The 27,924-nt window shown below is 45.7% G+C and overlaps 1 protein-coding gene and 1 pseudogene across 2 annotated transcripts; one reads left to right on the forward strand and one right to left on the reverse strand.

Moving 5' to 3' along the window:
* LOC148144876 (uncharacterized) overlaps positions 1-27,924 on the reverse strand; it is a 79,100-nt pseudogene that overhangs the window by 6,972 nt on the left and 44,204 nt on the right.
* On the forward strand, positions 11,589-26,722 carry LOC148144877 (uncharacterized). Of its 2 annotated transcripts, XM_087975147.1 has the most exons (3): positions 11,589-11,922; positions 12,092-12,637; positions 21,400-26,722. In XM_087975147.1, the coding sequence occupies exon 3, from the start codon at positions 21,787-21,789 to the stop codon at positions 22,669-22,671; it is 885 nt and encodes a 294-aa protein (XP_087831273.1). In that variant the 5' UTR covers positions 11,589-11,922; positions 12,092-12,637; positions 21,400-21,786; the 3' UTR covers positions 22,672-26,722. The 2 variants fall into 2 exon arrangements, with proteins under 2 accessions (XP_087831273.1, XP_087831272.1); XM_087975146.1 differs by lacking the exons at positions 11,589-11,922; positions 12,092-12,637 and adding an exon at positions 20,324-20,454.

A 27,924-nucleotide genomic window follows, 5' to 3' on the forward strand; every position in this document is an offset into this window, starting at 1 on the left:
TCGCAGGAGGGAGTGACTGTACACGTTTCCTGAGTGTGATCACACTTTCAATTGTTCATCGGAAACACAGAGCCAAAAAGTCACCAGAACTGCGGAGAAGTTGTGGAAATGTGGGGACTGAGGGAAGGGATTCCATTCCCTGTGGGCACTGGAGATTCATCAGCTCAGTTGCAGTACGGAGAGGCCGTTCTTCAAAAAATTATTACAACATTATTTCTCATTGACAAAAACACATTCACGCTGCCTGATTACCTTGAACTTATACAAGTGCCCTGTCATAATATCTTTTATAATAGCTTTGAACATTTTCCCCATTACATATGTTAAGTTAAATGGTCTGCAGTTTCCTGTTCTCGGTCTCCCTTTTTGAAGAAAGGATTTTTCCAATCTAAAGAAACCATCCCTGAAACTAATGAGGTTTGGAAAATTAAAACCAATACATTAACTATTACGGGGAGAATGCGGGTAAGTAGAGTTGAAATGCCCATCAGCCATGATTGAATGGCAGAGTGGACTCGATGGGCTGAATGGCCTTACTTCCACTCCTATGTCTTATGGTCTTATTTCACTCGCTAATTTCTCTTTAAGAGTCTAGGATGAATTCCTTCAAATACCCGGGACTTATCAGATCGTAGTTCCAGCAGTTTACTCAGTACTAATTCCTTGGTGATTGTAATTTTCTTCAGTTCCTCCCTCCCTTTCAATTCCTGATTTACAACTAGTTCCAGGGTGTTACTTGTATCCTCTCCAGTGAAGTCAGATTCAAACTCTTTTCAATTCATGTGCCATCTCTTTATCCTCCGTTACTGAATCCCCAGACTCATTTTTGTTAACTTTTTTTTAAGAAAAGCTGACAAAACTTTCCAACCTGTTTTTATAATTTTTTTAGCTAACTTTCTAACCTTAATTGCCGTGCTACTGCCTGCATTATTTCTGATATTTTGCCACAGCTCCCAACTCTAGCATCAACTTGTCTGCATATTTTATTGAACTGACCTTGATTACGTAATGCAAAACACACAAGGGCAAATCTTTCCTCTCCAGAAAGTCTTAGTACTTAACATGATAAAATTCACTTTGAAATATTGTTCATCCAAATTTTACCAAGCACACCCTACAGATTCAACATCCCACAATGACACCCAGTTTTGTTATGATCTTTAATTCTGAAGAGAAATTTGAATACCCAATGATTAACTGGAAGAACTCTTCATTAAGTATTCACATTTTTAAACAAATAAAAATTACCAATTAATTGGAGTCTTGATAGTTTATTCACTTTCTGGGAATAGTCCAAGGGATGCAACATCTCTCTAGGATTCACTTGAATCCTTCTCAGGATTCCAAGTATTCCTGGTAATTGTATGTGGGAAAAGATCCGCCACCCTGGCAACCCACAATAGGCCCACAAAAGCAAAATTGGCCAAACTGTACCAAAACACCCAGAATGTCTTAGCAGGGACCAAGCAGGCTAACAAGTGAAACTAGACAGCACTTGCAGACAAGGGAATACCTGTACAGCTCAAGTACCCACTAACAATGACAGAGTACCACAGCTATCACAAGGCCCTGAGGGCAGTTTCACAACACAGCAATACCAAAGCCACACAAAGAACAAGTCAGACAGAGAGGCACCAGCAAGAGCATTGCTCCCAGGACAGGACAATGGAAGCACCTCACCGCTTCAGAGGAGACATTAGCACCTACCTGCGAAGACGAATGGAAGCTCCTGATCCATCGATACTGTCAGAATGTTGCTTTGTGTAGAGAATTAGGACATTCCTCTGATAACTGTTTTCCGATTAGCATCATTGTAACTAGATTACTCCATTTCCAGCAGCAACATTTCACTGCCACCCAGAGAATTGGCTATGAGGTTGCTTTACTATCCAAAGCCATCATGTCCCTACAATGTGCCCCTGCCCTGAACCCCACCACCCTGCTTCCACTCACTCTGACCACTATTATGGATGAACACAACTGTTTAGACCTTGTCCAGCAGTTTGTTGCCCCATGCCCTGACCTCTCTGAAACACCTCAAGACAACTCTGACCTCATATTCTATACATATGGCTCATCCTTCAGGCCCTCAGACCACTGCACACTGGCAGGATATGCCCTCTGCACTCCTTTCACAGTTCTAGAGTCAGCTGCACTGCCAAATGGCACATCTGCACAAGCTGCAGAGCTGTTTGCACTCACTAGGGCTGGTGTCATTGCTAAAGGACACACAGCAAACATTTATCCTGACTCCAGATATGCCTTCGGAGTCATCCATGATTTTGGCACATTCTGGAAACAGAGAGGCTTCATCACGTCAGCAGGGAGGCCACTACAACACGCTACGCTGATTTCTAATCTCCTGAAAGCAGCCCTGTTACCCTCAGCCCTAGCAATTATCAAATGCCGTGCCCATACCTCTGCCACTGACCCGGTCACCCTCAAGAATGCCTCAGCTGACACAGCAGCCCGGAAGTTGCACTGCACCCCACCATCTACATCCTGCAGGCTCCCAGAATAGCGCAGGCCCCAGTATTCCCTGACCCCATGGAGGCTGTGCAAGCTACCCAAGAAACTGCTCCACAGCAGGAAAAGGACAGTTGGGCCTGCATTGGGGCCACACAATCTCCTTCCCTCAACCTGCTAATACGCCCTGATGGCCGCATCATTTGCCCAAATGCCCACCTACACACACTGGCCCTAGCAGCCCACTGCATTGGCCATACAGGCAAGAGGGGCATGATACACACTAACGCAGTCCTGGTATGCACCAGGATTCACTGCCGCTGCCCAAGTCCTGCTGTCACAGTGCCTCATCTGCCTGCAGAACAATGCAGGGAAGCCAGTTGCCAAGTACCTGCCAGTTCCTGAGGAGCCTTTCAGCCTCTTACAGATTGACTTCACACACATGCCCCAAAAACAGGGTTACAAGTACACCCAGGTCATCAGAGACATGTTCTCCGAATGGGTGGAAGCATTTCCCACAAGAAAGGATGATGCATGTATGGTAGTAAAATGCCTCCTAAAGGATGTCATCCCCAGATTTGGAGTTCCCAGTAGCATAACCACGGAGAAAGGGACTCCCTCACGGCTTAGCTCGTGACCAGCATTAGCAAGGCACGAGGGATACCACAGTGACACCCCATCCCCAACCAATCCGTTCTCAGACATGGTTGAGCGGATGAATGGCATCCTGAAGACCACACTGACTAAAACCACCCAGAAAACAGGACTGACCTGGTCAGACACCTTGCCACTTGCCCTCTATGCTACACATGCACAGCCAAACTGAACAGCTGTGCTCACCCCTTTTCAAGTACTTATGGGGCAGCCTATGCCCACTGCCACCAGACCCCTGACACTCACACAGCCCTGTTTCTGACACAAGAGGCCCAACTAGGGTATGTCCAGGCCCTTAGCAGGAGCATTAGTGCTCATACAACCAGGTCAGGGCTGCGTTGCCCACACCCCAACCGGTGCCCATTCATCTGTTCTGACCTGGGGACTATGTCATGATAAAATCACTAGAAAAAGATTCTCTCTCCCCTCGGTGGAAAGGTCTGTACCGGATCCTGATGACAACCCAGACTGCTGTGAAACCGGAAGGATGGCCCGAATGGACACATACCACCCGCTGCAAGAGGGCTCCACAACCTCTGAACAGGGACCACACAGAGGAAGGCACCACTCCAAACACAGAGGATGAATCCACCTGCTCGCAGCAGCCATCACCATCTGATCTGTCTGACCATCACACTGTGGCTTGCTGGTAAACAGGGGCAAGGGGCAGCACATTTCATAACCCACTGTGATTTGCAGGCCAACACCTTCCTCAAAATGGCCCATGGGTATGCCCAGCGATTTAATCAGACCCGCTGCTGGGTCTGCACTAGGTCCCTGTCCACTCTCACGGGGGGCATTTCCTTAGCCTCAATCTCCTTAAATATCTCTGACATGGCGGAATGGTGCCTGGAGCCAGACAGGTCCCCTGAAGTTACCACACTCAAAATACCACCAGCAATGACCAAATATGGGGACAACAGCCCAGCCCGCTGGAGGTCTGCGGGTTACCACCTGGAAAAATATAAAGGGTGGTTTTACCCGGCCTACAACCTCTCCCATGAGCCCCCAGCCCTGACCATTGCTGACACTAACACACACGGGCCACCTGCAGGATCCATCTGTTTGAAACACACACAGCCATCTGGCTGGGAGGCTGACTGGAGCCGGTGCACTGACTCCCTGGTCCTAACTCCCGCAGCACGCCGATCCGCTGCAGAAGGCAGCATTTTAAACCGACAGGTCCTCAACAGGATCACCCAGAATACCACCTTCCTCACCAGCTGGACAGGGACCCAGACACTCCATCTCCAGACCGACAACGGCACCTATTTTATCTGTGGCCACAAAGCCTACCCCTGGCTGCTGTTGTCCTGGACTGGGAGCTACAATGTTGGGTATGCAGTACCATTCATTTATCACTTCCAGTCCCCTCCCTTTCCAAAGCCCATGCCACGCATCAGACGAGCCCTTGCTGCCATTGAAGCAGCTCTCTACCTGATGTCATCCCACTGTGCAACCTTACAGTTACAGGTAGAAGCCCACAAACTCACTGTCACAGTACAGGAGGTGGCAAACTCCACAGCAGACGCATTCGCTCAGCTGAATGTGGAGGCTGTTGCCATCTGTACTGTGACTCTGCAAAACAGGATGGCCCTGGACTACCTACTCGCTGTGAAAGAGGGCACGCGCAGAGCCTGACTGCAGGGACTGATAGCCCATCGCTATCATTGCTGGGCTTAGAGTGCTAGCCATGGCTATCCGACTCTGCTGTTCAGGCCTACGTACAAATCTGTTACCCTCTGTCCCCCTTACCACTCAGCTAGCACAGATCCACTGGGAGAACATCCCTGTCCCTAAAATAGCCTCTCCTGGACCAGACTCGGACACTGAGAGCTATCTGTCTGATACCGAGACCCCCACCCGACAATCCCCCTGGCTCCGGCTACATTGCTCCTTCTCATCCCTCCCCTAAGCAAAACAAAAAGAAAAGGGGGGGGGGGGGGGGGGGGGGGGGAAGTTGTGGAAAAAGATCTGCCACTCTGCCAACCCACAATAGGCCCACAAAAGCAAAATTGGCCAAACTGTACCGAAAACACCCAGAATGCCCATGCAGGCTCGCAAGCCAAACCAGACAGCACACACGGACAAAGGAGTACACTTCAACCTCACTAACAATGACAGAGCACCACAGGTATCTCAAAGCCCCAAGGGCAGTTCACAACCCAGCAATACCAAAGCCACACAAAGAGCAGGTCAGACAGAGAGGCACCAGCAAGGACTTGCTTCCAGAACAAGAAATGGAAGCACCTCACCACTTCAGAGGAGAAGTTAACACCTACCTGTGAAGAGGAATGGAACCATCGATAGTCAGGATGTTACACTGTGTGAAGGAACAGGACATTCATCCGATAACTGTTTTCCAATTAGCATCCTTGTAACTAGATTACTCCATTTCCAGATACATTGTATATTCCCCATTTCTTAATCAGCCTTATTGTACAGCATTATTATAAAAACTGGTCTCATCCTCAGCTCCTAGAAGAGAAATTCTGATCTATCTGTACAGACTGTCAGTTCTGTGTCAGACTAGTCAGTTTCTATTCCAGTGACATTGCTTGTAATAAAGTGTTTGTCAATTTCACTTTGAACCACGCTTTGTGATCTCTAACTTATTGGGCAAATTTCTCCGACATGCTATAACAGGGCAACCAGAACTGTACTCAGTACTCTAAAAGTGGTCTTACCAACATGATGTCCCAACTCCTATACACAACGCTGTGAACAATGAAGGCAAGTGTACTGAACGCCTCTTAACCACCCTGTCTACCAATGATGCAACTTTCAAAGAACCTGAAACCCACCATGTCTCTGTTCTACAACGCAACCCAGGGCCCTATCATTAACTATACAAATCCTGCACTTCCTTGTTTTAGCAAAATGCAACCCCTCGCTTTTATCCACACCTCTCTCATACACATGCTCTCTCTGAGACACTCACACCCTCTCACAGGCTTCTCCTCCATCACACTCACGCTTCAAGCATGCACACACGCAAACAGACACACGCGCTCTCATGCACACACACTCTCTCATGCACACACAGGTCTATGGGGTGAATTTGCATTTGCAGATATATTCAATTTTGATCAAAAAGCACACAATCTGCAGGCAGTTGATACATGTAATATTTGTAAATTCCTACTTTGGAAATAGAACCAGTCTGATTCAAGATTGGGATACAGACAGACTCAAACCTCACACATTTCATTATTGTCTGAACTGAGATGAAACCTATTTATATAAAACCTTAAGTCATCTCGAGAATCTGACTTCAAAGACTTTCTGGGATTTACACATTAATGAACTAAAACTTGCAACCTATTCTAAAAGACAAAAGACTTCACAACAATCTAGGTTTGTTCAATATATCCGATCAGTTGCCCTATACTGTGATCTTTTGCTATAAATTCTGTCTTATGATCCTGCTTCACAGCTTCCTGATGAAGGAGCAGCGCTCCGAAAGCTAGTGGTTCCAAATAAACCACTATAACCTGATGTGTGATTTTTTAACTTGATCCAACCCAGTCCATCTCTGGCTCCTCCACATCATTTCTCGTGAAGGCAGCCCACCTCTCCCGGTGCTGCCAGTAAACTTTACAATGCTGATGAAATGACGCAGTGCTTGCACTCATGAAAAATTTACAATTTCTAACGATACTAGCTACTCATTCACTTCTCCATCTGATACATGACATTGGAAACTTCGTGCAGGAGGCTGAAAGAAATGAACAGCTTTAAAACAAAAACCTCTTTGAGCTCAAAGCTTTCAATGAAAGTCTGAGCCTGACAGTAAGTTCAGGTAACCTTGATCAAGACCCAACTTTATTACAGCTTCAGATTCCCCCAGCAAAAAGGTGTAGAAAAAGTAGCTTATTTTTTTAAAAACAGATCAAGGTCAAAGAGTACACAGTCTCTCCACCCCCCACTTTCTTTACTATTAGTCAGCACCAAGTTGTCCCTTTGTAATTGGATCCTTGGTACAGCCTTAACCCGTAGGAAGTATTGCCTCACTCAGCAATTTCAACCCAGACCCTGTATCCAAGTAAGTTTCTCTCTATTCATTTCCGCAGGTGGGGGAGTCAACCACACTGCTCTGGGTCTGGAGTCACATGTCGGCCACCCGGGTAAAGGATGGGACGACTGAATGAACCCTTTCCCACACGGCAGTTTCCTTTCCTAAAAAGGACATGAGTGATTCAGATGGGGGATCTCACACCCCCGCCCCCAAAAATGGTTTCAGCGTTAGATTCCGAACTCCAGACTTCTGACCGAATTCCAATTCCGCCATCTGCCACGACGGGATTCAAATCCAGGGGTCCAGTCGATAATGGGACTCTGCCATTGCTCCTTCAATCCCCCTGCGATGGCATGTGAACTCGCTAGTGCCTCTGCAGGTGGGAAGAGCAGGTGAATCCCTTCCCACACTGAGAGCAGGTGAATGGCCACTCCCCAGTGTGGACCCGCTGGTGGGCCAGCAGGGTGGAGGCCTGTGTAAAGCCCTTCCCACACTCAGGACAGCTGAAAGGTCTCTCCCCAGTGTGGACCCGCTGGTGCTTTAGCCTGTCGGATGAATTGCTGAAGGCTTTCCTGCACTCGGGGCAGGTGAAGGGCCTCTCCCCGGTGTGGACCCGCCGGTGGGTCAGCAAGGTGGAGGCATGGGTAAAGCCCTTCCCACACTCAGGGCAGCTGAAGGGCTTCTCTCCAGTGTGGACCCGCTGGTGCTTCAGTATGTCGGAGGAATTGCTGAAGGCCCTCCCGCACTCAGGGCAGCTGAAGGCCCCTGTGCAGGGGAACGGCCTCTCCCTGGTGTGAGTGCGCCGATGAGTCTCCAGGGCAGACGGGAAATGGAAACTTTTCCCACAGTCACCACACTTACATGGTTTCTCTACGGGGCGGGATCGCTCAGGTTTTTCCATGGCCAAAACTACCCACAAAAATGTGTAGAGTCCTTCCCTGCTGTGAATCCCTCTTTCCAGCCTGTATAACTATTTCTGGCTCCACACTCAGTGCACTGCAACAGTCGGGTCTCTCATCCAGTCCCACTGATTCTGAAAAGATCCAGAAACAGGAACCAAAAAGCTTTGCTCCTTCTCACAGAATCACAGTCGAAAGTTGTTGCGTTCCCAATGGATTGAGTGACTGTCAGACATTGACATCAAAGTGAGGACTGCAGACACTGGACACTCAGTGTCGAAAAGTGCGGCGCTGGAAAAGCGCTGCAGGTCAGGCAGCATCCGCGGAGCAGGAGAGTCGATGTTTCAAGCATAAGCCCTTCATTTGTTGATTTTGAAACTTCCAAATTCAGATCTTCAAATAATCTGTAAAAAGAGATTACAAAAATCATCACTGTCAGGGCAGGGTAGAAATTCAGAACAAGCAACTCTACTTTCTGCAGAATGTTCTTTTCTTTTTTTACTCCACAAAATTGAAAGCATCATCCCACTCTCTCTCTTCTCTCCCCCTCTGTTCTCACTCCGCACTAATTCTCCTGAAGGTGCTGATTCAGGATCTTACAGCGGCAGAAAAGCAAAAATGTCAAGACTGACATCTCTCTGAATTTTGAATAACTCCACCTGAAAGTTAATATCTTTCCCAATATTGGAATACTGCTGAGACTGAACAGGTCTGATTTTGGGAAACAAATACTGTGTCAATTCAGGGTGAACCTGCAATGAACAATGAGACACGAAATGGTTAACATCTCCAGGAAGGGGGAGAAAAGGAGACATCAAGGTATTGACACCGACACCAGAGAGAAAGTTAACATGCCGATCAGGTATCCAGAAACAATCTAGGCCCGTTTGCCAGCACTTGGCCCATTTCCTTTAACCCCTTCCTGTTCATATACCCATCCAGATACCTTTTAAATGTTGTGATTGCACCAGCCTCTGGCAGCTCATTCCTTACACACACCGCCCTCTGAATGAAAAAGTTGCCCCTGACGTCTCTTTTAAACCTTCCCTTCCCCACCCCATCTGCCCACCCTGAACCTATTACCCTTACATTCTGGAGTATCCCATCTCAAGGAAAAGACCTTGACTATTTACCCCATCCATGCCTCTCATGATTTTATCAATTTCAGCCTCCAGCGTGCAAGGGGAAACAGTCTCAGTCTGCTTGGCCTCTCCCTATCACTCAAACCCCCCAACCCTGGCAACATCCTTGTAAATCTTTTCTGAACCCTTTCAAGTTTCACAACATCCTTCTGATACGAGTGAGACCAGAACTGCACACAACCTTCCAAACGTGGCTATGGTTCTGCTGAACAATGGCAATTTAATTCCAAAATATTAATTTCTTCATGAGAAGGGAATAATTGGCAATGTAGGTGTAAGAGACCTCTTGCGGAAGAGTGAAGAACTGAGTGAGAGAACTTTCCATTAAAATGGAGAGGAACCGAGGTGATTCTGAGACTGGGGTCTTAAGTCTAAAGCAAGGAAATTACAACAGCAGAGGCACAAACAGGCCACAACAAATGAAGGAACATTTTTGAAAGAAATGACAAACATTTAAAGAGCACCTGGAGGAACTGCAACCGTTGTCCATTCCTGTCTGAAAAAATAAAACACAGAAGGTGACACAGCCACGGCTAACAAGGGACATGATGGATAGGACTAGATCCAAAGGAGTGGCGTACAAATTGGCTAAAAATAAAGTAGCAGATCTGAAGACTGGGAGCAGTTCAGGTTTCAACAAAAGGATTTGTCAAAAGGGGAAAATGGGGTATGTGAAGTGGAAAAAAAATTAGAGAAAACAATAACAATGAGAACAGGCAAAGTTCTCATGTGGAACAAAGAGATGGCAGACCAATTAACCACATATGTTGCTTCTATCAAAACACAGGTAGCATCCCATGTTGGGGAACACATGGTCCAATGAGAGCAGAACTGAAGGAAATGAGAAGTTGTGGGGAAGTGGTGTTGGGGAAACTGATGGGATTAAAAGTTTACAAATCCTGGTGCTGGTAACCCACACCCCAAACTATGGTCCGAGGTCATGCAATTGGCAAATCTTGGGCTGATCTTAGCAGAACTGTTTAATGGTAAGGTCCTATGGAGTGTTGCTGAACAAAGTGACCTTGGAGTGCAGGTTCATAGCTCCTTGAAAGTAGAGTCACAGATAGATAGGATAGTGAAGAAGGTGTTTGGTATGCTTTCCTTCATTGGTCAGAGTATTGAGTACAGGACTTGGGAGGTCATGTTGCAGCTGTACAGGACATTGGTTAGGTCACTTTTGGAATATTGCATGCAATTCTGGTCTCCTTCCTATCAGAAGGAAGTATGAACCTTGAAAGGGTTCAGAGAAGATTTACAAGAATGATGCCAGGGTTGAGGGATTTGAGCTATAGGGAGAAGTTAATCAGGCTGGCGGTTTTCCGTGGAGAGTCGGACGCTGAGGGATGACCTTATAAAGGTTTATAAAATGATGAGGTACACGGATAGAATAAATAGACAAAGTCTTCTCCCTGGGGTGGGGTAGTTGATAACTCTAGAACATAGGTTTAGGGTGAGAGGGGAAAGATTTAAAGGAGATGTAAGCGGCGACTTTTTCATGCAGAGAGTGGTAAGTGTATGGAATGAGCTGCTGGAGGAAGTGGTGGAGGCTAGTGCAATTGCAACATTTAAAAGGCATCTGGATGGGTATATGAATAGGAAGGGTTCGGAGGGTTATGGGCTGGATGCTGGCTGAAATTATCCCTCCTTCTGCATTGAATTTCAAATCCATCTTCATCATGTCTTTCCTCCACTCCTGGCGTTCTCTTTTCTCCTGTCTACAAACTGAAAATAACATCAACACATCAATGCTCTCCTGGTCACTGCGGTCTTGGAAGTACCCAGTTTCTGTTCCAGCTCCACAAATGATCAGATTCATTCACCTCAAATTCACAGTCCGCCTTCGTGTCATTCTCGATCTCTCTCTCTCTCCCACTCCCTTTTCCTGTTTTAAGGCCACACAGACCAAGCTCAGGGCCAGGTCTCTCAGAGTGAAATGAGGAAATTCTAGTTGAATGACATCAACTGTGACTTCTCTCCCGGAAATGACAGCTGATGGTGCCCTCACCAAGATGGCCGCCCGCGCTCCCCGCCCCAAATCAACATGCGCCTTATCCTTACAAAGATGGCGCCCTGTTACCCGGGCAACACGAGAGCTCCTTCGGTGGTGAAGTGGGCCTGGGGAGGTTTTATTCACGGCCTCAGGCCTCCCCCTAGGAGTTTATAAACTCCACAGTCTCCCTCCTCCCGCGGTTCCCAATCCTACCCTGTCTCACTGTCTCCTCTCCCCGGGGGCAGGAGCCAGGTCTTGGCGCTCGGGCCTGGCGACCTCCCCGGGATGTTCCTGAAACCTGGTCCTGTTCTGAAGAAGGATCCCCGGACCCGAAACACCTCCTCACATTCGATTTCTCCCGACACGAGCTGCCGGACCTGCTCAGCTTTCCCAGCGGCTCCTGTTCCTGTTCCTTCAGCCGCCGGCGCCATTCCTCTCCCACACTCAGTAACTTTGCCTCACCGCACGCATGCGCACAGCCAGGGGCCCATAGAGAGGTTTCTCGATCGCATGGGATCGTGGGAACTGAAGGTGCCATTAATGTCATGAAATCCAGTATCCCATATGCCTTCTTAACTGTCCTATTCACGTGTTAATGAAGTGAATGAAGAAGGGCTCATGCCCGAAACGTCGATTCTCCTGCTCCTTCGATGCTGCCTGACCTGCTGCGCTTTTCCAGCAACACATTTTCAGCTCTGATCTCCAGCATCTGCAGTCCTCACTTTCTCCTCCTTAATGAAGTACACGTCAGTGGTAAATCATTCATCGATTTTATATTTATACATTGAGTGGAACACTACAGGTGTTTAACTCTAAACTCTAGTTCCAATTCAGTGTCAGTATAATCGCTTTTTATCTGCTCTAAAATAAGCACCGAATCAATGCACTCCATCTGACCCTTCTTAACGTTGATTTTCTTTAGTTTGCAGATTCCAACACTCTGTTTCAATAATTTATTGAAATCTACTTCTGGTACATGGGTGTCACTGGCTGGCCAGCATTTGGTTCTCCTTGAGAATGTGGTGGTGAGCTGCCTTGAACCGTTGCAGTCCACATCCTGTACGGTGACCCACAACGTGTTGAGGGAAGGAATTCCAGGATTTGGACCAGTGACACTGAAGGAACATTTCCAAGTGAAGATGGTGAATGGCTTGGAGGGGTACTTGCAAGAGGTTGTGTTCCCATGTATCTGTTTTCCTGGTCCTTCTAGATGGAAGTGGTTGTTAGTTTGAAAGGCAATTTGTAAGGTGCTTTGGTAAATTTTTGCAGTGCATCTTGTAGATACTCCACACAACTGCTTCTGAACTGTGGATATGGTACCAATCAAGCAGGCAACATTGACCTGGATGGTATGAAGCGTTTCAAATACAGTTGAAGCTGCAACCCTATCCAAGCTAGTGGGGAGTATTCCATTACACTGCTGACTTGTGGCTTGTAGAAGTTGGAACAGGTTTTGGAGAGTCAGGAGGTGAGTTACTCACTACAGTATTTCTGGCCTCTGACCTGCTCTTGTAGCCACTGTGTATATATGGTTCATCTTGTTGAGTTTCTGTTCAATGGTTAACCCCAAGGATGTTGATCGTGGGGAATTTAGTGACAGTAACATTGTTGAATCACAGGTCAGTGGTCAGATTATCTCTTTTGGGGATGAGTCATTCTGTGACATTTGCATGGCATTCATGTTACTTGCCACTCATCAGCCCATTGGATATGGTTAAGATCTTGTAGCATTTCAAACTGAACTGCTTCAGTTTGTGGGGAGTTGTATATAGTGCTGAACATCTGCAATTATTGCGACATGTCCACTTCTGAACTGATGATGGAGGTAGGTCATTGATGAAGATGGTTCGGCCTATGAACTCCTGCAGAGTTGTCCTGAAGTTGAGATGACTGACCTCCACAAATCATAGCCATCTTTCCATGTGATAGGTATGACTTAACAATTAAGACATATAAAACTAATTGAAGGAATAGGTATGAGACAACCCTCTTCAGGGTGTCTCCAGTGCAGGTTTTTCTGTTCTCGAAACAATCTGATAAATGTTGACATTCCTCAGCCTTTTGATCTTGGCAGTTTCCTTTCTCTCCAACATTTATTTCACATTAGCAAGTTGAATTCTTCTGCATTTTTCAGGAAAATGTTTTACAGAAGGTAACATTCTTAATATCTGTGTAATATTCCATGGGAAAACTGTCTACAGTCCACCAGTTGGAGAGAATTTCTCTGAAAAGGTTTGTCAAATGCCCTGCTTCCACAAGACCCAGTGTTCCCAAAGTTGAAGTACTTTTAACAGCCCCATTATATTTTCCAGAATTCCCATGATAGGAGACATGTGCCACTTTTACCCACCACAAATCTCCTGAAACTGGATGCGCTACAAAAGTCCAACATGAAGATTATCAGTAAAATGGTCTGGTTTCAATCATAGAGTTATAGACATCTAGAGACACACTGCACGGAAACAGATCCTTTGGTTCAACTCATCCATGCTGACCAGATGTCCCAAGCTGACCCAGTCCCAAGTTCCAGCCTTTGACCCATATCCCTCCCAGATGCCTTTTAAATATTGTAATTGTACCCATCTCCACCACTTCCCTGGCAGCTTATTACACACACACAAACACACAAACACACACACAAACGATTGTCCTTGAGGTCACTTATTCCCTTCTTGCTACCCACAGCACCTCTTCTCTGTTCCCCACCACCCTCAGCACCCCCTATCCATCCACAGCACCTCCTGTCCATTCCCACCCTGCCACCCACAGTGCCCCATGTCCATTTCCCTTTCCCCACCCTCTGCCCCCCCATCCATCCTCTCTCTCTCCCCTCACCGTCCGCTCTCCATCTCGCTGTTCCCTGTCTATTCTCTCTCTCCACCAACTTTCTGCTGTCCATTCTTCCACCGCCCCCACACTCTCCTTGCCACTCATTCTCTCTCTCCACCCACCCTCTGCCCCCGTCCATTCTCTGTCTCTCCTCACATTCTGCACCCCACACCATTCTATCTTCTGCGCACCCCCCCCCCCCCAACACTCGACCCCCACATTCTCCCTCTCAGACCCTTCCCCCCATTCTCTGGGTCCCCCACGCTCAGCCCCACAGGCCTTTCTCTCCCCCCCCAAGTCCTTCTCTTCTCCCTCACCCTCTGCTCCCCCGTCCATTCTCTCTCTGTTCTCCACAGCTCCACCCAGCCCCCGTCCATTCTCTCTCTAGTCTCCCCAGCCCCCGTCCATTCTCTTTCTGTTCTCCCCATCCCCAGCCTCTAGCCCCCATCAATGAGAGGAAGGAATCTGGTTGGTGGCAGGGAGCAGAAGAAGCTAGAAAGATAGGGAGCTTATTTGAAATTGAGTTCCCCAATGTTGAGTCTTCCCAACTCTACGCAGCCCCGGGCAGAAGATGAGATGTTGTTCCTCCAATTTGCAGTTTGATTCATTGTGGTAAGGGAGGAGGCCAAAGATGGTTATGTCAGAAAGGGAGTGGGAAGGGGAATTAAAATGGCTGGTGACTGGGAGGTCCGGTCAGCCTCTGCGGGCCCAGGTACGATGTTCAGTGAACTGTTCCCCAAGTCTCCCCGATGTCGAGAAGTCCACAATTGGCAAACACATGGCAAATGCAGTACCACAATGTAAAATTATAGCCTCTGCTGCGAAAAAAAAGCAGAAAGGAGGTGTATTGTTTAAATGGTAATGTATTGGGATGTGGAGCAAGTGAGGACTGCAGATGCTGGAGATCAGAGTGGAAAAGTGTGGCACTGGAAAAGCACAGCAGGTCAGGCAGCATTCAAGGAGTAGGAGAGTTGACGTTTTAGGCATGAGCCCTTCATCAGGAATGATGTGTGAATGTACAAAGGGGCTCAGTGTCATTCCACACCAGTCAGTACCAGTTGTCAGACAGGTGCAGCAAGCAATCAGCAAGGCAAGTGCTTTGTTAACAAGAGGAATTGAGTTCAGAAGTGGGGATGTCTTTGTGCAGTTAGGAGGTCATTGAATGTATTCAAGGCTGAGTTCGTCTGATATTTGAACAACAAAGAAGTGGATGTTTATGGGGGAAGGCAAGGAAATGATTTTAGAACAGTTTCAGTCCAACTAGTCCATGCTGACTATGTTTTCAAACTAAATTAGTCCCAGCTGCCTGTGTTTGGCCCATATCCCTCCAAACATTTCCTATTCATGTACTTGTCCAAATTTCTTTGAAACGTTGTTACGGTACCTGCATCCTTCCTCTGGACATTTATTCCACACACAAACCACGCTCTGTGTTTTTTTTAAAAAAACTGGTGCCCCTCATGTCTTTTTAAAATCTTTCTCCACTCACCGCCAAACTTTGCTCCCTAATCTTGAAACCACCCTGGAGAAAGGAGACCCGCCGTTCACTCATCTATATCCTTCATGATTTTATAAACCTCTATAAGATCACCTCACAGCCTGCTGTGCTCCAGTGAAAAAGTCCCAGCCTATCCATTTAGATGTAGTTAGATTCATATCCGGTTATGATCTGTTCAATGCTGGTGCAGGCTCGAAAGACCAAATGGCTGACTTCTGTTCCCAGTTCTCTCACTCTGTGTCCAGGACAGCAAGAGACTATAAGACATAGGAGCAGAGAGTAGGCCATTCAGCCCATCAAGTCTGCTCATACCATTCAGTTGTGGCTCATAGGTTTCTCAATCCCATTCTCTTGCTTTCTCTCCATAACCCTCGATCCCCTTGGTACTCTAAGAACATATGTCTCCGTCTTAAATGTACTCAGTGACCTAGCCTCTGCAACCTTCTGTGGTAATGAATTACATAGATTCACCACTATCTGGCTGAAGAGGTTTATGTTTATCTATGTTCTAAAAGGCCTTCTCTTTACTCTGAGGCTGTGCCCTCATGTCCGAGTCTCTCCTACCAACAGAAACATCTTCCCAACGTCCACTGTGTCCAGGCCATTCAGTATTCTGTGTGTTTCAATTAGATCTCTCCTGAGTGTGGGCCTGTTAGTCAGCATGAAGCAGACCCTTCAGGATGAGGTACAGCAGGGATTAGGTTCAGCAAATGGAAAGAGTATGTGGGATGGAGATTTTCAGCTTCTAGGGAATAAGAGAGGAAAGAGAGTTCATTATAAATTAGCATTGTTCAGGTGGGCCAATGGGCTGAGGAGTTTAATTTAGAGAAATGAGAGGTGCTGCATTTTGAAGCTGTATCAAACATTGTTTAGGCCACTTTTGGAATACTGTGTTCAGTTCTGGTCTCCCTGCTATAGCAAAGAGGTTGTAAAACTTTGGAAGTGGTTGCAGAAGATTTACAAGGCTGTTGCCATGCTTGAGACCTACAGTGAGAGGCTGAAGAGGCCAGGGATATTTTCCCTGGAGAATTGGTGGCTATTGGGTGATCTTATAGATGTTTATGAGGGACATGGATAGGGTAAATACCCAAGCACTTTTCCCCAGGGTAGGGGAGTCCAAAACTAGAGGGCATATGTTTGAGGTGAGAGGGGAATGATTTAAAAGGGACGTGACCGGCAAGGTTTTCATGCAGAGGATGGTACATGTGTGTAACAAACTACCAGATAATGACAACATTTAAAAGGCATCTGGATAGGTACATGAATAGGAAGGATTTAGAGGGATATGGGCCAAATGCGACTAGGTTAATTTAGGATATTTGGTTGGCATAACAAGCTGGGCCGAAGGGTCTGCTTCCATGCTTTATAACTCTAATCAGCTTTATTGAAAGCAGAAGACTCAGAGCACTTTCAGAGTAGCTTTCAAAGATGTTTTGCCCTTACTGGGAGCAATAGGCAATAGGTGCAGGAGTAGGCCATTCTGCCCTTTGCGCCTGCACCACCATTCAATATGATCATGGCTGATCATCCTTGATCAGTATCCTGTTCCTGCCTTATCTCCATAACCCTTGATTCCACTATCCTTGAGAGCTCTATCCAACTCTTTCTTAAATGAATCCAGAGACTGTGCCTCCACTGCCCTCTGGGGCAGAGCATTCCACACAGCCACCACTCTCTGGGTGAAGAAGTTTCTCCTCATCTCTGTCCTAAATGGTCTACCCCGTATTTGTAAGCTGTGTCCTCTGGTTCGGCACTCACCCATCAGTGGAAACATGTTTCCTGCCTCCAGAGTGTCCAATCCTTTAATAATCTTATATGTCTCAATCAGATCCCCTCTCAGTCTTCAAAACTCAAGGGCATACAAGCCCAGTCGCTCCAGTCTTTCAGCGTAAGGTAGTCCTGCCATTCCAGGAACTGACCTCATGGGCCTACGCTGCACTCCCTCAATAGCCAGAATGTCTTTCCTCAAATTTGGAGACCAGAACTGCACACAATACTCCAGGTGTGGTCTCACCAGGACCCTGTACAGCTGCAGAAGAACCTCTTTGCTTCTATACTCAATGCCTTTTGTTATGAAGGCCAGCATGCTATTAGCCTTCTTCACTACCTGCTGTACCTGCATGCTTGCCTTCATTGACTGGTGTACAAGAACACCCAGATCTCTTTGTTCTGCCCCTTTACCTAAATTGATTCCATTTAGGTAGTAATCTGCCTTCCTGTTCTTGCCTCCAAAGTGGATAACCATACATTTATCCACATTAAACTGCATCTGCCATGCATCTGACCACTCACCTAACCTGTCCAGGTAATTTCCTAACATCCTCCTCACATTTCACCCTGCCACCCAGCTTTGTATCATCGGCAAATTTGCTAATGTTATTACTAATACCATCTTCTATATCATTAATATATATTGTAAAAAGCTGCGGTCCCAGCACTGATGCCTGCGGTACCCCACTGGTCACTGTCTGCCATTCCGAAATGGAGCCGTTTATCACTACTGTTTGTCTCCTGTCAGCCAACCAACTTTCAATCCAAGTTCGTACTTTGCGCCCAATACCATGCGCCCTAATTTTGCTCACTAACCTCCTCTGTGGGACTTTATCAAAAGCTTTCTGAAAGTCCAGGTACACTACATCTACTGGATCTCCCTCGTCCATCTTCAGAGTTACATCCTCAAAAAATTCCAGAAGATTAGTCAAGCATGACTTCCCCTTCATAAATCCATGCTGACTCTGACCTATCCTGTTACTACTATCCAGATGTGTCATAATTTCATCCTTGATAATAGACTCCAGCATTTTTCCCGCCACTGAGGTCAGACTAACTGGTGTATAATTTCCTGTTTTCTCTCTCCCACCTTTCTTAAAAAGTGGTACAACATTAGCCACCCTCCAATCAGCAGACACTGATCCCGAATCTATCAAACTCTGGAAAATAATCACCAACGCATCCACAATTTCTCGAGCCACCTCCTTCAGTACCCTGGGATGTAGACCATCAGGCCCCGGAGACTTATCAACCTTCAGACCTAACAGTCTCTCCAACACCAAATCCTGGCAAATATAAATTCCCTTAAGTTAAGGTCCTTCAGCCACTGTTACCTCATGGAGATTGCTTGTGTCTTCCCCAGTGGACACAGATCTGAAGTACCAATTCAATTCTTCTGCCATTTCTTTGTTCCCCGTAATATATTCCCCTGTTTCTGTCTTCAAGGGTCCAGTTTTAGTCTTAACCATTTTTTTGCCTTTCACAAACCTAAAAAAGCTTTTACTATCCTCCTTTATATTTTTGGCCAGTTTACCTTCGTACCTCATTTTTTCTCTGCGTACTTCCTTCTTAGTAATCCTCTGTTGTTCTATAAAAGCTTCCCAGTCCTCCGTTTTCCCACTTATCTTTGCTATGTTATACTTTTTATCTTTTAACTTTATATGTTTCTTTACTTCCCTCGTCAGCCACAGCCACCCATGCCTCCCACTTTCTTCCTTTTTGGAATTAACTAATCCATTGAACTTTGGCCAGCTCCTCCCTCATAGCTCCATAGTTCCCTTTATTCAACTGAAATATTGTCACTTCCGATTGTACCCTCTCCCTCTCAAATTGCAGATTGAAGATTATTGTATTATGATCACTACTTCCCAATGGCTCCTTCACTTCGAGGTCCCTGATCAATTCTGGTTCATTGCACAGAACAAGTTACAGTGAAATCTTTAATTTGTGGGACAGCAACTGAGTGAATGAATACATCCAGAATGTTAGTGGAAAGTGGGAATTCATTGCACTGTGGGGATGAAGTGCTTTAAGGTTTACCGGCAGTAAGTACAGTGTGCTGAGTGAAGGGTTAGGTGGGTTCTTGTTTTAAACTGCTCATTTCTTTCAGCCTCCAACATTGTATTTCCACTGCTGTACATCAGAAGGAGTGAATCAGTCGCTATTATCATTAGAAACCTTACGTTTTTCAGTACCGCAGGTACTGCATTGTTTTCCTGAGCATTTTAAAGTTTACTGACAGCAGCGGGGTTTGGGCCGTATTCACTGGAAATGATTAAGCAGACAGATAACACACATACGAGAGGGCAGGGTGGGACTTGTCTTTTGATTTGGTGGAAGGTGGGAGGTTCTGCGCGCTGTGATCCGGGGCAAACACGACTGCAGTAAATCATTCAATCTCTACAGTGTGGAAGTAGGCCATTCAACCCCTCTGAAGAGCATGCCATCCCTACCCACGCCCACCAGCTCCCTGCCCTGTCTAGTAGTTCCTGCTGGGGGATGAGACTCGGCCATAAAATTAGGGGGAGTAGATTTAAGGTCGAGATGAGGAGGAGCTGTTTTTCCCGGAGAGTAGTTAATCTGTGAAGGGTGAGGGTGGATTGGCCATGCTACATTGCCCCACATGGTCCAGGGATGTGCAGATTAGGGTGGATTCACCATGTTAAATTACCCATAGTGCCCAGGTATGGGCAGGTGAGGTCTATTCGGGGGGTAAATATCGGGCAGGAGGGGAAGGGGAATGGATGTGGGTGGGTTACCCTTCGGAGGGTCGGGGTGGTCTCATTGGGCCGGGTGACCTGCTTCTACATTGTGCGGATTCTCTGAAGGGAAAGGATTTTTGCAAACTGCGCAGGGCAGTGCGGGCCGTTAATCCGGAGCATGCGCAGTGCGGAGCCGCCGTTCGTCCAGCCCCGTCTCGTAGGCCGTCGCTCGACACTTGCTCCTCCCACTGTCCCGGCCTCGCTCCGCCCTCTCACTCTCCTCTTGTCCCCGCTGCTCGCCCCTCCCCTTCCTGTCTCTCCCTCCGCCGCCTCGCCCCATCGATGACGTCACAACGCGGAAGTGGCTCTGTTCGGTTCAGAGTAAAACCCTTTCTCTGGGCAACTCTTCAATCTGAGAGGGAGAAAATCTGTTCACTGGTAGCAACTGGAGTGAATCCAGGGAGGGCGCAGACTCTGCAAACTCAGGTATGTGTCTTAATTGCCCGGGTGAGGAGGGACGGAAGGATAGGGTGGGGCTGTTTCCCCAGCCCGCGCCAGAATCTTAGGGGTAACCTTACAGACTTTTATAAAATCATAAGGAGCATGGATAGGGTAAATAGACATGGTCTTTTCCTTGGGGTGGGGGAGTCCAGAACTAGAGGGTGATTGGTTTAGGGTGAGGGCAGCGGGGGAGGGGGCGTGGAGATTTAAGAGACCGAAGGAGGCAACTATTTCACGAGGTTTGGGCGGGTGTGAATGTGTGTACGAAAGTAGTGGAGGATGGTACAATCACAGCATTTAAAAGGCATTTGGACGGGTGTATCAATACGGACGGTTCAGAGGGCCAGGGAGCACGTGCTGGCAAATGTGACTAGATTAATTTAGGCTATCTGGTCAGCACAGAAGAGTTTGACTGAAGTGCCTGTGCCTGTTTCTGTGTGTATATGACTCGGCTTTCCACTAACGTTTGCCACATCTGTGTGTTCAGTTTCTCTCTCTGGTGTCGTGTTAATACCTTGATGTCTCATTATGCTCCCCTTCCTGGGGACATTAACCATTTCTTGAGGTTGTTCCTCAAGAAGCTGCATTGCAGGTTCATCCTGAATTGGCACACTTTATTTTGCTTTCCAAATCAGACCTGCTCACTCTCAGCATTATGCCAATGACGTGAAAGATATTAACTTTCAGGTGGAGTTTCAGAGAGATAAGTCTTGACGTTTTTGCTTTTATGCTCCTGTAAGATCCTGAATCAGCACCTTCAGGAGAATTAGTTAAAGTGGAGTGAGAACAGAAGGGGAGAGAGAGAATGGGATGGTGCTTTCAATTTTGTGGAATAATAAAGGAAAAGAATGTTCTCCAGAAGGCAGAATCACTTGTTCTGAATTTTTACCCTGAACTGACAGTGATGACTTTTATATTCTCTTTTTACAGCGTTTGAAGATCTGAAGACAGAAGTTTCAAAATCAACTGTAACATCAACTCTCCTGCTCCTCGGATGCTACTTGATGTGCTGTGAATTTTCAAGTGCCGTGCTTTTGACAGTGACTCTCCAGAGTCAGCAGTCCTTACTTTGGTGTCAATGTCTGACGGTCACTCAATCCATCAGGACCACAACGATTTTTGACTGCGATTCTGTGAGAAGGAGCAAAGCTTTTTGGTTCCTGTTCGAGTACATTTCCAGTATCAGTGGGACTGGATGAGAGACCTACTGTTGCAGTGCACTGAGTGTGGAGCGTGTAACAGCTATACCGCCTGTTAAGAGGAAATCACGGTGCGAAGGGGCTGTACACAAGTTTGTGTGCGGCTGAAGCTTCGGCCATGGAAAAACCTGAGGAATCCTGCCCTGTGGAGAAACCATGGAAGTGTGGTGACTGCGGGAAAGGCTTCTATGTCCCATCTGCCCTGGAAACTCATCGGCGCAGTCACACCAGAGAGAGGCCCTTCAGCTGCCCTGAGTGTGGGAAGGGCTTTACCCAGGCCTCTGCCCTGCGGACTCACCAGCGGGTCCACACAGGTGAGAGGCCGTTCCCGTGTCCCGAGTGCGGGAAAGCCTTCAGCAATTCCTTCAACCTCCAGACACACAGGCGACTCCACACTGGTGAGAGGCCATTTTCTTGCTCCGAGTGCAAGAAGGCATTCAGACATTCCTCTGACCTGCTGACCCACTGGCGGGTCCACACGGGGGAGAGGCCCTACAGCTGCCCCGAGTGTGGGAAGGCCTTCAGCAATTACTCCCACCTGCTGACTCACCAGCGGGTCCACACGGGGGAGAGGCCATTTACCTGCCCCAAGTGCGGGAAGAGATTTAGTCAGGTGAGCAACTTGTGGAAGCACCAGCGTCTCCACACTGGGGAGAAGCCATTCAGCTGCCCTGAGTGCAGGAAGGTCTTCAGCAGTTCCACCACTCTGCTGACCCACCGGCAGATCCATATGGGGGAGAGGCCATTCCCCTGCACAGAGTGCGGGAAGGCCTTCAGCAATTCCTCCATCCTGCTGAGACACCAGAGGGTTCACACAGGGGAGTGGCCCTTCAGCTGCCCTGAGTGCAGGAAGGGGTTCAGCGATTCCTCCAATCTCCAGACCCACCTGCGGATCCACACTGGGGAGAAGCCCTTCGGCTGCACAGAGTGTGGGAAGGCCTTCACCCGCTCCTCCCACCTGCAGAGGCACCAACGAGTTCATGTGCCATCGCAGGATGATTGAAGGAGCAACAACCGAGTGCCATTAGGGACTGGACTATCAACCCAGTTCCTGGGACTCCTGAGTTTGAATCCAGCCGCGGCAGATGACGGAATTGGAATTCGGTCAGAAATCTGGAGTTCAGAATCTGATGATGAAACCGTTTTTAGGGTGGGGTGAAATTGCTGAGTGAGGCAATACTTCCTCCAGGTTACGGCTGTACCAAGGATCCAATTACAAAGGACAACTTGGTGATGACCAACAGTAAAGAAAGTGAGGTAGGATGGGGGGGGTGGGTGAGAAGTATGCGCGCTTCGACCTTGAGCTGTTTAAAAAGCAGCTACTTTTTCTACACCTTTTTGCTGGGGGGATCTGAAGCTTTAACAAAGTTGGGTCACAATAAAGATTACCTGAACTTACCGCGGGCTCAGACTCTCATTGAAAGCTTTGAGCTCCAAGAGGTTTTTTGTTTTAAAGCTGTTCATTTCTTTCAGCCTCCTGCACTAAGTTTTCAATGTTGTGTATCAGATGGAGCATTGAATGGGTAGCTAGTATCGTTAGAAATTTTAAATTTTTCAGGAGTGCAGGTACTGTGTTGTTTCATTGGCATTGTAAAGTTTACTGGCAGCACTGGGAGGTATGGGCTGTGTTCACTAGAAACGATGTGGCGGTGCCAGTATTGGACTGGGATGGATAAAGTTAAAAATCACACAAGACCAGGTTATAGTCCAACAGATTTATTCGGAAGCACGAGCTTTCGGAGCGCCGGTCCTTCCACAGGTAGCTGTGGAGCAGGATCATAAGACACAAATCTTATAGCAAAATTCATAGTGTCATGCAACTGATGCATTTTAGAATGGATTGCAGGTTTCGGTTCATTAATATGTAAATCCAAGAACAACATCTAAGTCATGTTCTTGAGATGACTTATGGTTTTATATTTTTTTTAAAAAAGTGACAACTCAGCTCACACAATACATTAAAGTTGTGAGGTTCGAGTCTGTCAGTATCCCAATCTTGAATCAGACTAGTTCTGTTTTTAAAGTAGGAATATATAAAATATTACATGGATTGACTGCCTGTAGATTGTGCGCTTTGTGAGCAAAATTGAAAGTATCTGCAAATATAATTCTGCCAATACAAATTCACTCCATAGAGTTGTGTGTGTGTGTGCATGTGAGTTTGTGTGTGAGAGTGCATGTAAGAGTGTGCATGCTTGGTAAAGTGAGAGTGTGATGGAGTAAAAGTCTGAGTGTGTGTGAGCATGTAAGGGTGTGCGGATATGAGAGAGGTATGATTAAAAGCAAGGGATTGCATTTTACTAAAACGAGGAAGGACAGGACTTGTATTGTTAGAACAGAGACATGGGAGGGTTCAGATACACAGTTATGCAACCTGCAAAGAACTGGTAGACTGGATGGTTAAGAAGGCATTTAGCACCATTGCCACCCAGACCCACCCCCTTACTTCATATTTCTCATAGCTAATCCACCCTACCTTGCATATCCTGAACAATAAGGGTAATTTAGCATGGCCAATCCAGAAATGCACAACATTTCTAAGAAAAATGCCCATCTGACTCAACCCTGGGACCCAGACAGAATTCACACCTATTGTTAGAAAAGCTGTGCATTTGAATGACTTTCTTGAGAAGGTAATTAAAAACAAGTTCTGGAATTAACATGCCAAAGAGCAGGAACCCATTCTAAAAGATGAAAGATTTAATCTAAAATTGTTTAATATATCACATCTCCATGACACTGGACTCCTTTGGCTATAAATGCCATGATCATGATCTCATTCTCCACGCCGAACCTGATAAAACAGCAGTGCTCCAAATGTTAGTGTTTCCAAATAAATCTGTTGGTTTATAACCTGGTGTTGTGAGATTTTTAACTTTGTCCAAGGAAACACGTGTTGTGGGACTGGTAACAGTTGTTATTTTGTGATCTGTTCCTCCTGAAATTTCTCCTCTGCGCAGGCACGGGTGAACAGTCTGTTTTTGTGCTTTGTGCGAGATCAGGCTAGCAGCTTTTAAATCCTTTAAAAGAAAACTGTAGGTTAGCAATCGTATTTCGAGAATGGTACTTCCAGCTCTGGTAGTCCTGTTGGGTCACCAGAGAGGGACGGAGAGAAGATGTCACATCTAAAAAGCAAACCGAAAAGTTGTTGTGTTTGTTCCGTCAGTTGAGTTGGTTCTGCACTCCGATGAGACTGGATACTGATTTTAATGGATCAGAATTGAACCCGACAATGGAACACCTTAAATTTCAAGAACGTTGAAAGGGCAAATCACACTGTAACCTTGAAGAGATATGCTTCCATTTCTAACCTTGGGTGATCCAAATGAGACATTTTTACTGATCACTCCATTTCAGAGTGCTGCTCTTTCATCAGCTGGTCGTGGACAGTAAGGTCATGATCACAGAATTTATAGCCAAAGGAGTCCACAGTCATGGAGATGTCCTTTACTAAACAATTTTAGATTAAATCTTTCATATTTTAGAATGGGCTTCTATTCTTTGGTATGCTAATCCCAGAACTTGTTTCAAATTACCTTCAAGAATGTCATTTAAATGCAGAGCTTTTCGAACAACAATGTCAGTCTGACTCGATATTGGGACACACAGAATTCACACCTATTGTTAGAAAAGCTCTATGTTTAAATGACGTTCTGAAATGGCTGATCTTTAACATTGAGAATAGTTACATTGATATATTCAGAAACATTAAAGTCTGAAAGCATGTTAAATTTTTGAAAAGAGCTGCTGAAATCTTTCTGAAACTTGCATTGAAACGTGCGCAGTTAGGCCACAGCCCAAGACAGGCTGTAAAGGATGAATGGCCTAATCCTAGTTTTGTGAAATTGATTCTGACTATGTAGAAATAGAGTCATAGAATTGTAGAGCACAGAAGCAAACCCTTCAGTCCAGACAACCAAATATCCTAAATTAATCGAGTGACCCATTTGCCAGCATTTGATGCACAGCCCTCTGATTCTTTTCTATTCATGTCTCCAACCAGATGCATTTTTTTCTTCTTCAGCTAATTGAAGCTGGAGAAGCCTGAAATCTTTAAAGAATTTCCTGAAAAAAACTTTTATTCAAGATTTGGCTCAGTGGAGGATTTTCTAAAGCTTTGCTATTGTAGTTTTCAATTTGTCAAAACAATTTTTCAGTTGTTGTTGTCCAAGGCAGAGTAAATATTCATTTAAGATATAATTGAGATATATACATTCTTTATAATGTTTTTCCATCATTACCAGTGATTGTCCATCATTTGGTACATTGAGCATCATCTTTTTGTGATTCAACAGATATGATTTGAAGTGAATTCTGCAAGATACTTTTGTATTTTATCTAACTTTGCTTTGTATTAAAGATTTCCTTTGTGACATTGAGATATTTTAATTAAAATGTATAATAATGAAACAGCTAATTTATTCTGAAATTATTTCAATTAGTTGGTCGATTGCCAAATAATAGCTGCATAACTGTTGTAAATGTTGACACCCAGGAAAGCTATTTTGTTTAATATATTTCCTTTACAATCATTTTATAAAATCTTTACATTTTCATATGAAATAAAATTTGCAGTGTTTTATTAAATGGTTGAAAGTAACTTTGCACTTAATTGCTCCATTTGGGATTAAACATAGATTATTTTTATCAAAATCATATTCACAATTTATGGTGAGTGTATTAACAAACAAATGTTGCCATTTGCCATTGAATTGCCTCAAACACAATTTGAAATTCTTGAATGAGTTGATTAAGGGGTACACTGTGAATATTTATTGCGCATTTCTGAAATTCTCTGCACTGCCATTGCATTTGGTTAAACAAGATATGTAACCCTCCTCATAACTTTGTATTTCTTTGATATTTCATTTGCTATTGCTATTGCCCAAATAACTTCATCAAATGCCAAAACATTTTTTAAGCTGTGAATTTTCGGTCTGGTAATGTCATTCAGTTGTGAACAATCTGAAGATTAATTTAAATACATATAAGAATGTCAAAGAGATATTGATAATAGAAAGTCAACATGGAGAATTGCCAATGAAACGTAAACCAAGGCTGCTCTTAATTTGGTACAGACTAAATCGCAATCAAAATGATAAGAATAAGTAGAAATAATGGCATTGTGCACAAACTGTTTGTAGGGAGTTCAGAATTTTTCTGATCATTTAATTCTGACACATGCAGTGTGCAGCACTTATTTGTTCATGGAATGTGAGCATCACTGGCAGAGCCAGTATTTTTCATCATCCCCTCTTTCCCTTAAACTTGACTGCTAAGCACCCATATGAATATTTGGTGAGGACACAGAGGTTGAGTTGCAAGGCCTACTGTGGCATAACAAATTGTACTGGCTTACACTGCACCCTGACAAGACAGATTTTTGGGAGGAGAACAAAAATTGGAATTCCTACTTAAATATTGATGCTCCCATTTATATCTCTCAAAAAGATATTGTTTGCTCCATAAATTTGTAATGGCTCTTTTGTTGAATTATTTTCCTGCATCCGCATATATCTCGAATCATTTTCTTTTCAAGAATTTTGTATTAACGTTTGCCACTTACTGCTGCCATCATCCCTTCAAGATCATTCCAAATCGTAATAACTAGCTTATTTTCTTAAAAATTAAATCTCACCCCCCCCCCCCCCCCCAAATCCCTTTGCTGAAAAAGAGGCTGCACTATTTCGAACATGGTCACGCTTTTTAAATATTACCATGTACTTTTAATCATGAGATTTCATAGAACATAGAATACAGCGCAGTACAGGCCCTTTGGCCCTCGATGTTGCGCCGATCCAAGCCCACCTAACCTACACTAGCTCACTATCCTCCATATGCCTATCCAATGCCTGCTTAAATGCCCATAATGAGGGAGAGTCCACCACTGCTACTGGCTACCGTCCCTCACTGTCGACCCTATCTAAACCCCTAATCATCTTGTACACCTCTATCAAGTCACCCCTAAACCTTCTTTTCTCCAATGAAAACAACCCCAAGTGCCTCAGCCTTTCCTCATACGATCTTTCTACCATACCAGGCAACATCCTGGTAAACCTCCTCTGCACCCGTTCCAGTGCCTCCACATCCTGCCTATAGTATGGCGACCAAAACTGCACACAATACTCCAGATGCGGCCGGACCAGAGTCTTATACAACTGCAACATGACCTCAGTACTCCGGAACTCAATTCCTCTACCAATAAAAGCCAGTACGCCATATGCCTTCTTCACCGCACTATTTACCTGGGTGGCAA

This window comes from Chiloscyllium plagiosum, unplaced genomic scaffold, assembly GCF_037043375.1.
Source record: "Chiloscyllium plagiosum isolate Xiang-an unplaced genomic scaffold, Cpla_swu_hap1 HiC_scaffold_27, whole genome shotgun sequence".
Taxonomy (NCBI): Eukaryota; Metazoa; Chordata; class Chondrichthyes; order Orectolobiformes; family Hemiscylliidae; genus Chiloscyllium; species Chiloscyllium plagiosum.